The sequence below is a fragment of the Sander lucioperca genome, chromosome 13, assembly GCF_008315115.2.
Source record: "Sander lucioperca isolate FBNREF2018 chromosome 13, SLUC_FBN_1.2, whole genome shotgun sequence".
Classification (NCBI taxonomy): Eukaryota; Metazoa; Chordata; class Actinopteri; order Perciformes; family Percidae; genus Sander; species Sander lucioperca.
Window position 1 is genome coordinate 39748 of NC_050185.1, and position 10253 is coordinate 50000.

The window sequence follows — 10253 nt, forward strand, 5'->3', positions numbered from 1 at the left end:
TTAAAATCAGTTTGTGCTGCTGAAGGGAAATGCAACATTGATTTTTAAATGTTATGTCTGAAAGTGATGTCCATTCAACATTGTATGGCCAGAGTTGGTCCTTTCCCTGATATAACAATGAGCAGCAACATAACTTATAATGCTTCTTTGTTTCATCATATGTAGTTAGTAATAGTAACTCTCAACATGTTATAACTGGAAAATATAGGCACACGCTGCAATTGCAGATTCAAACCCATTGTTTCCATTAGGACTCACTGTATAGCCATTCATCACTCAATCAATGTTACACTGAGAACACACTGAATAAGTAATGATTCATGTTACTGCAAACTGCATGCAGAGTGACAGAAGAAGATAGATTCCACAAATATATGCACTTAACTTTAAGTAAGCAAAGCCACTAGGACAGAGGCTTCCATTCTTAAAAACAAAGCCAAGTTTTAAAATAAAGCCCCATAAACATACATATACCGTAATTCCATTTGGAAACAATGTGATGCCCCCTATTGGCCAATTGTAAGATAATTTTACAAACTTAGTTAAACAAATATCTACCAAGTTTTGTGATGATTGGACAAACTCTGATTTATAGCACAATTTGAGCCAGTCGTAATTGTTATGAAACATATCCTGCTGGTTTTGTAAAGATTTAAATGAGGAGAATGATGATTTTGCCTATTTTTGAAAAATATAGAGAGATGGAATTGACCCTTCGCTAAGCCATGCCAGAAAACCACCACAGGCCAATCGTGGCTTAGCAACCGTAACCTCGCTCGGGAGGTCTGTCAAGCTTTCGAGCGAGGGAAACATGCCGAAGCATTGTGCGTATGGATTGTGCAAATCCAATACCTGGTATCCTAAAAGTTTGGACGGGGTGGTGGAATTTTTTCCCCTTCCCGAAACCTAAAACCCAAGGGGAGAAATGTTTTTTGGGGGGGGGGGGGTTTGTCGCAAGGCACGGGTCGGGGGTATTGGTAAACATAATGACCGGTCACTGCTGTCAACGTTTTTTGTGCCTCTGACTCATGTCTTCATATCACTCCGCAAGTGGTCCATTAATTTGTCACGATGTAACTTCATTCAAAGCAGAGCTCCACCAAAGAGCCTGCAATCGTTGCGGAAGGTTATTTGAATAAGAATTTTGGACGTGTGGGGGCGAACTATCTTCTTAGCTGAAGCCGACAATGGGACAATATTTTTATTTTATGTTGGCAATGCAAGCTGAAGCGACGTAGCAGATGACGCTGAGAAGTTGCAGTGAGGAATATTTTAGGAGCACCATTTTCGGCAGTGCAGAAAGGTAGTGGCCCACACTAACTTAGTGTTGAGCCGGGAAACATGGCTAAAAGAGCTCTACAGCGAAAAGATGTGCTGGGCGAGCCGTCAGTCGGTGGACGCTAACAGAAGCTAGCTGGCGTAAGCTGACAGCTGACCAACGCTACCAAGTGATTGGCGGAGACAGGGAGTAAGTATTTGAAAGAGTCCGGCAGTTGTGGTAGACGAAGGTCCAGTCGGGAGATTGGATGGAGAGTCCACTGAAGTCCACTGTGGTCTGAAGGGCTAATCCTCGCTAGATCACTAGCTAGTCGGGAGGTTGACAGCTAACGTTAGCCAGCTGAAGCTAACAGTCGATCGATGGTGAGTAACGTACGTTACACAGGCTGGCAGCAGCACAGAGTCCAGAGTTGATAAGTGGGGTAGAAAGGTGTTGAGAATGACACCTAATCTTAAACTTAGTGTACTTAATTTGCTACGACCCGATCAGAGGTTACTTAAATTGGGACGTTCAGTCAAAATCAAGCATGTCACCTTCAAACGGGATCTCTGTTTGCAGGGTTCAGGCTGTACCGGACCCTCCCGGTGATCATGCTGCTCTGGGGGACCGGCTGTATAGTGAGAAGCCGCTGCTGACCGGCGCAGAGCTCTGCTGGAACTCCGACTGCTGTCTGTCCGCGCGGCCGTCTGACGGCATCAGTATTAAATTGAGTTTTATTAGCGGTTAAAAACGTCTCGCGTTAAATAGTAGTCTAATTCGGTACAGTTTGTTTAAACACCTGATGCAAAGTGTAGGCCTATAGGAGGACACATGAAAACCCTGAACAAGCAGCGTCGCTCTGCTCCGTCTTTCTGCTGTGCCCCATTCATGTAGTAGTTTTACACTATGTAGATTAAACTCTGCAATTAATCTGCGGTTCACATGTATGTATGAACTGTGGTGGTCCGTTACACTCTAGGCTATATTCAACATCACTGATTAAGTAGCCTAAGTCAATCCTACAAACAACTGGACTTTAGGGTCAAGTGTTGTTGTATCCGGCCCATGTCCCGGATGTGAAAGCCTCCTTACTGGACTACTGAATATAATAATATTCCATTATATTTTGTATTTTGAATTGTTACCTGCCACCAGAATTTTGACATTTTTACCATAAATTGGTGCCTAAAAATGTATCAGAATGCAGGAATTGAAGTCTTTTACCCTCAGAATTTCCTGGGGGAGGACCCCCAGACCCCCTCCCCCCCTGCTTTGTGTGTTCCCGCAAAGACAAATTCTGAGCAAGGAAAAACCCTGACGTATAATCACAGACAGCCATAAAAAACATTTAAATTGCAGAGTTAGAGTTATAACTTAATATGTACAGCGTCAACTGAGAGAAACACGGACAATTGAACAGACAGTGACAACATACATACTACATACCTACATACTGTAGAGAATGACAGTAACAGCATACAAACGGCATAAATAAAAATTTGTTATAAACGTGTGCTCTTTAAAAAGTAGAAAGCATTGTTTGCCAGTTACATTAAATGTTTAAAAATCCGTAAATGTCCGTGGGTGGGGCTGCATGGGCGTGGTAATGTGGGCTGGTGTGGGTGGGTGTGGGTCTGGTAGTAAGGAGAGAATAGGAGAAGGAAGTTTGTGTGAGGTGGACCTGGTCACCACAGACCCAAATCTTCTCAGCTGTTGCTACTGTCATATGCTGCACTGTCTCTTCATGTGGCACTATTATTATTTATATTATAACAAGGTAATGCAATGTGTAATCAAGTGATGACTGATTAACAGTAATGTAAATGCTAAATGCCCTAATACCTACATATCATGTAAGACTCAATTTCTCCATTTCTTCGCACAAAACTCTCCAGAAAGTGCCATTTAATGGTTTATTTTTTTTTTTAAATGAGGGGGGGGCTGTCGCAGCGTCATGGGTGCGCCGTATATTTTCCTGCTTTTTTGTCCTTTGCCAATCACACCTATGAGGATTAACAGAAACACCTACGTTTGCTCCAAGGCAAGAACACGCTAATGTTAGCTAGCTAGCTAACTCAGCACAGAATTGCTTGGAAATAATGATGGTTCTTTACATTCAAAGATGATTAAAGGCAAGATGGAGGCTCACTAACATACTTTAAAATATATTTCAGCATTTTGTTAATAGCTAAAAATATAAGCAGGAGAATGTTATCATTGCAAAGTGGTCAGGCTAATGTCTTGTGTTTATTCCACAAGACTTATGGATAAGCTGTTTGATTTATAATTATTAGATTATTTTCAAATTTCACTTACCCTGCTGTGCATGAACATAGCTGTTCCGCAATTTGTGTGTTTCCCATTTGAATGGTCAGCGTATGAGGCGGCTCACATTATGGCATGACCTATAGGCTTTAGCTTCAATTTTGATGAAATTATTCTCTAATCGGTTGCATATTATGTCGTGGATATATCCCTCGAATGCATACTGCAGTCCCTTTTGTCTTGCTCTCTCAAATATTTCATCTGTTCGCCAAAAATTACTAATTATCTCCTTGGGAATGTCTGACACACATACATACTTAGCATACATGCTGTAATAGACGTGCCAGGCATGAAAGCTTGTCAGGCGTAGCAACAGTAACTAGGAGGGCGGGGCTTAGCGAAGGGTCCATTGCGAACTCAGCATTGGTTGCAATGAGGCAAACTTTTGTTTAAATTCAGTTGATGTGTTTAGCTCTGTAGGATGTACGGGTGATTTCTTTAGATTTTTTAGGTTTTAATATGTTGTAATAAGCCACACACTTTAATTAATCATTACCAAATTAATAAATCATTGCAAATATTTGAAAATGACCTATTTTGATAAAAATGTATTTGCTTGTATAATCGAATTGGATTGATTTGTTGAAATTTCTTTATCAACTTCAGTCCGTAAAAAGTAGCGGAATTTGAAATTTTTAGAGCAATTGGAGCAAAGATGCAGATGAATTGGGAAATTATTAAAAAATATTTGACTCTAAGCCTAGCAGTTTTCAAGACAATTGCATTTGATTGCTACAGTGCCACCATGAGGTCAATGAGTGTCATTTTATGTGCCTGACAACTGTGAATTTTGCAACCCGTCTGCCTATTTCGGGGTTTGTACCCTAATATTGTTATTAATAATAATTATAATAATAATAAAAATAATAATAATAAACCGGCACACAGTCAAATTAGTTTAACCCCTTTGGGTATTGAACGCTAATTGCAATGTGTAAACATTGTAGTGTGCAACACTTTTTCCTACTTTAAATATTTACACATTACCCAGCTCAAGTGTTTCCATTCACATGAAACTTTGTAAGTGGATCAAAGTAATCAATAACTCAGGTAAATAAGCAGTGAGAGGTAGGCACTTTGTGTTTTTCAAAAACGAGTTGACCCAATGTATGTTTTACGGGCTGATATGTTGACACTTAATAAAGACAATGGTGGGCCATCTTTTTGATTTAATTTTTTTGTAAACCAACCTTCTTTTGAGGTCTTTGGTGTGATGGTCCAAAAGTAGAAACTATTTTGACTTTCTTTAAAGATGCACCATACATAAATACACATTGAAGACTATACATGTAAATCTCAGTCTTTTCCAAACATAGAGAGCCCAAAGATGGAGAGTTATGAATTCTTTGACAAATATGACCTATAGGATTTGTTTCCATCTGGCCACCCCTTAAGAACTACTACAACATGAGTAGAACTTGTTTCCAACACCCAATGCTTACAGAAAGCAGTGTAAATCTGATTTGTATGTAATTTTTCTTTCAGCTGGAGAATCTGATGCTGGATAAAGACGGCCACATCAAAATCACTGATTTTGGCCTTTGTAAGGAAGGCATTACCCCTGACGCTACCATGAAAACCTTCTGTGGTACTCCTGAATATCTGGCACCTGAGGTAAGATACTGAAACTGACTGGCTGGGCATGTGATAAACACAGTTTTTGACCTCTACACAAGCAGTCACACTTTCCCACAGGCTTAGGGCCCTATTTAAACAATCTATAGCGCATGATCTAAAGTACATTGCGCAGTTGCATTTAGGGTGTGTCCAATTCCGCCTTTGCTCGTTAAATGGCGCGTTAAATGGCGCATATATATATATATATATATATATATATATATATATATATATATATATATATATAATAATATATAATAATAATATTATATATAATATATAATAATAATATTATAATAATAAAATATAATAATAATGCTGTACTCGCTCATCCCTTATATATATATATATATATATATATATATACATATATACATATATATATATATATATATATATATATAAGGGATGAGCGAGTACAGCATTATCTGTATCTGTTAACCATATGAATTATCTGTACTCGGACTGGGTTGGGACCTAACACAGAAGTGGGCGGGATTTAACCCGGAAGTGGGTCGGTTTGTCTTGAAATGGGCGGGGCTTTAACCGGTATGTTATTTTAAGCATGCAATTGATATGGGTTGATCAGAAATTGTTATATTTATTGCTGATTAGAAAACTATTTACATGACAGCATCTGCATTGAGCTTCAGATCAATGGTTTTGATCACGATAACAAACAAACTATATACAGAACAAGAACAATGAATACAACACATGCGGTTGCAATTATGAAGTACAGTGTAATGAACAAGAGTTTTCATACTCAACATAACTTTCTTTTTTTAACTTTTAATTTTTTTTTTTGGTTCTTTTTTATTTTTTTTATTTCCACACCAGGTGTGTGTGTGTGTGTGTGTGTGTGTGAAAAAAACCTAAACATTAATGGAAAAGACCCGCGAACCTGAGTGACTGAGGGAGAGACAGAGAGAGAGAGAGAGCTGTTCTGTGTGAGTGAGCAGAGGACACACACAGCAACACAATAAATCTGTATGTGTGTAGGGGAGGGGCGCTGTGACGACTAGCCTATCACAGAACACAGACACAGTCAGCTACCCAATGAAGATTTTTATTCAATCCGAGCACAGATATTGACCTGTATTACTCGTATAATACTCGTACTCGGCAAAAGTGCTTTATCCGTACCGGATATACCGAGTATCCGGCTCAACTCTAATATATATATATATATATATATATATATATATATATATATATATATATATATAAAAAATATATATATTAGGGGTGGAACGGTACATGTATTCGTATTGAACCGAAACGGTACGGGCGTCTCGGTTCGGTACATGAATTTACACGGAGAATACACGGTATAAAAATAAATAAAACTCGCGTGCAAATGAATTAATGTAATGTGGAACTACTGTTACATACACGTTTCTTAGGGACACCTAATCTGTAGCCCCACCTTAGCTCTGAAGCTCCCAAGCTCCGCCTACATGTCGAGTCGGTCCAGTGAGTCCACACGAAACAAACTAGTCCCTTCCATATACAACCAAACACGGATGTACTGTAGCTGTATCCCTCCTTGCCTCGACCAAAAATGGCTTCCAGGCCCATTTGCTTCGCTGTTTGCTCCGCTGTTAGCTCTGCTTTTAGCTCCGCCATTAGCTGTTAGCTCCGCCGTTAGCTGTTAGCTCCGCCGTTAGCTTCGCCGTTAGCTGTTAGCTCCGCCGTTAGCTTCGCTGTTTGCTGCTAGCTCCGCTGTTAGCGTGTGAAGCTAACGCCGCAATTCGCCAACTGCTCTGTGTAACCAAAGCTGCTCTTTTAACACCCCTGCTCTGTGCATTCACATATGAGAGCAGCGCTTGTCTCCCATATCACACTACTAGCTGATTGTCTTATTTTGTTTACAAGTTCCAGATGGAGTCTGGAGATGATAAGGGGTAGCCTACTTATGGTTTACTCAGGGGTGTGATTCTTCCGGATAATTACGGAAATCCGGCTTTTCCGACCTGAAAATGAAGCTCTCGTAAATCATGCAAATCCGCATCGGCGTCGCAAGGCACGGGTCGGGGGTATTGGTAAACATAATGACCGGTCACTGCTGTCAACGTTTTTTGTGCCTCTGACTCATGTCTTCATATCACTCCGCAAGTGGTCCATTAATTTGTCACGATGTAACTTCATTCAAAGCACAGCTCCACCAAAGAGCCTGCAATCGTTGCGGAAGGTTATTTGAATAAGAATTTTGGACGTGTGGGGGCGAACTATCTTCGTTGCTGAAGCCGACAACGGGACTATATTTTTATTTTATGTTGGCAATGCAAGCTGAAGCGACGTAGCAGATGACGTTGAGAAGTTGCAGTGAGGAATAATTTAGGAGCACCATTTTCGGCAGTGCAGAGAGGTAGTGGCCCACACTAACTTAGTGTTGAGCCGGGAAACATGGCTATAAGAGCTCTACAGCGAACAGATGTGCTGGGCGAGCCGTCAGCCGGTGGAAGCTAACAGAAGCTAGCTGGCATAAGCTGACAGCTGACCAACGCTACCAAGTGATCGGCGGAGACGGGGAGTACCTGTATTTGAAAGAGTCCGGGAGTTGTGGTAGACGAAGGTCCAGTCGGGAGTTTGGATGGAGAGTCCACTGAAGTCCACTGTGGTCTGAAGGGCTAATCCTCGCTAGATCACTAGCTAGTCGGGAGGTTGACAGCTAACGTTAGCCAGCTGAAGCTAACAGTCGATTGATCACCATCAATCGACTGTTAGCTTCAGCTGGCTAACGTTAGCTGTTAGCCAGCTAATAGTAACGTAACGTATGTTACACAGGCTGGCAGCAGCACAGAGTCCAGAGTTGATAAGTGTGGGGGGGGTAAGAAAGGTGTTGAGAATGACCAACACCTAATCTTAAACTTAGGGTACTTAATTTACTACGACCCGATCAGAGGTTACTTAAATTGGGACGTTAAGTCAAAATCAAGCATGTCGCCTTCAAACGGGATCTCTTTTTTGCAGGGTTCAGGTGGACCTGGTCACAACAGACCCAAATCTTCTCAGCTGTTGCTACTGTCATATGCTGCACTGTCTCTTCATGTGGCACATTATTTATATTATAACAAGGTAATGCAATGTGTAATCAAGTGATGACTGATTAACAGTAATGTAAATGCTAAATGCTGTTGATACTACAACAATGCAAAGTATAGGCTCTTAACGTTGCAATTTTGCACATATAATGTAAGACTCAATTTCTCCATTTCTTTGCACAAAACTCTCCAGAAAGGGTTAGGGTTTTACTTTTTTTTATTCTGGTCTAGTTTTGTTTTTTTATTTCTGTGCAGTGAACACTTTGAAAGTCATCACTTGTTTTAAGACATTAAAACTAAATCATCCAGTTCTATTATTATACACATTTTTCATTATTTGAAAGTACAAAGTACATACAAAAAAACTTGAATTATGAATTATTAATGCTTAGTTTTATCTGGAATGTGTGATTTGCTTGTACTTTGAATTGACATCTGGATGTGAAATTAACATTTTCAGTCAGTAAAGACAAAAGCAGAGTAGATTTAAATAGAATTTATTATAAAACTATACAACAGTAAACATCCTAACTGAGCGCTGACTTTCAATCTTTCCTCTTTTGCTCCAAAACAACCACCTCAGTTTTTTCTTCATTTATTTTAAGAAAGTTCTGGCACATCCAGTCTTTAGTTTGTTCAATGCACTTAGCCAGTGTTTGTATTGGACTATAGTCCCCAGGTGACAAGGTTATGTAAATGTGTGTGTCGTCCGCATAACTATGATAATTTATGTTGTTGTTTTCCGTAATCTGAGCCAGTGGAAGCATGTAGATATTAAACAGAAGAGGCCCCAGAACGGAGCCTTGGGGAACTCCACACGTCATATTTGTATGCTCAGATGCATAATTACCTATAGACACAGAGTAGTCCATATTCTTTAAATATGATTCAAACCACTTTAGTACTGAGCCAGAAAGGCCAACCCAGTTTTCTAATCGGTCTAGTAATATGTCATGGTCGACCGTGTCAATTGCAGCACTGAGATCGAGTAATACTAAGACTGTAGTTTTGCCACTATCTGTGTTTAAGTGGATGTCATTAAAGACTTTAACACGAGCCGTCTCAATGCTGGGGTATGGTCAAAAACCCGACTGGAAGGCATCAAAACTGTTGTTTAGTGACAAAAAAAGGTTGAGTTGTTGAAAAAACGCTTTTTCAATGATTTTACTTAAAAATGGAAGGTTTGATATCGGCCTATAGTTGCTCATTAGTGACGTGTCTAGATTGTTATTTTTTAAGAGTGGCTTGATGACTGCAGTTTTCAGGGCCTGTGGGAAGATACCTGAAAGAAGAGACGTGTTTACTATCTGTAGAAGATCAGAAGCCAAACAATTTGAAACATTTTTGAAAAACCCCGTAGGTAGAATATCAAGGCAACAGGAAGAGGTTTTCAGATGTTGTATAATGTCCTCAAGGTTATTATGGTAAATCGTTTGAAATTGTGTCATACTGGAATTTGTTTTGCCTGGACAGTGTGACAACGCATACCCTGTACTTGATATGGAGGCGTGACTCTCTAATTTTCTGAATTTTTTCTCTGAAGAAGATGGGGAAGTCATTGCAGGCCTTGGTGGATAAAAGTTCAGATGCTACTGGTACTAGAGGGTTTGTTAACCTATCGACAGTAGCAAACAAAGCATGTGAATTATTATTGTTTTTATCAGTAATGTCAGATAAGAAGGACCGCCTGGCATTCCTTAGTTCCAAATTATAAATGCGAAGTCTCTCTTTATTGGTGTCATAATGGCCCTGGAGATTAGTTTTTCGCCACCTGCATTCAGCTTTTTGACACACACAAGTGTGACATTTCTCCATGGAGATCTTTTCTTGAGACAGCTTTGACCTTAGTGGGAGCAATGGCATCAATAACATTTGTAATTTTACAATTTAAATTATCTACAAGCTCAGTGACTGAGGCCCCAGAGAGGGCGGGTGTTGAGGAGAAAAGCTGAATGAATGTATCACTGGTGTTTTCAGTGATGTATTGTTTTCTGATTACTTTTGTT

The 10253-nt window shown here is 39.9% G+C and overlaps 2 protein-coding genes across 5 annotated transcripts in view; both read left to right on the top strand.

The window, feature by feature from the left end:
- The window catches only part of LOC116063150 (RAC-beta serine/threonine-protein kinase-like), a 35926-nt gene that overhangs the window by 14782 nt on the left and 10891 nt on the right, over window positions 1-10253 (top strand). For all 4 annotated transcript variants that reach the window (XM_031318004.2, XM_031318005.2, XM_031318006.2 and 1 more), the window contains exon 10: window positions 5069-5197. In XM_031318004.2, coding sequence (XP_031173864.1) covers window positions 5069-5197 — 129 coding nt within the window. The remainder of the gene's footprint in view (window positions 1-5068; window positions 5198-10253) is intronic.
- The window catches only part of LOC116063155 (CLOCK-interacting pacemaker-like), a 33794-nt gene continuing 31571 nt past the window's right edge, over window positions 8031-10253 (top strand). Inside the window, exon 1 of the mRNA XM_036008842.1 lies at window positions 8031-8042. The gene's annotated coding sequence lies outside the window, so the exon portion shown is untranslated. The remainder of the gene's footprint in view (window positions 8043-10253) is intronic.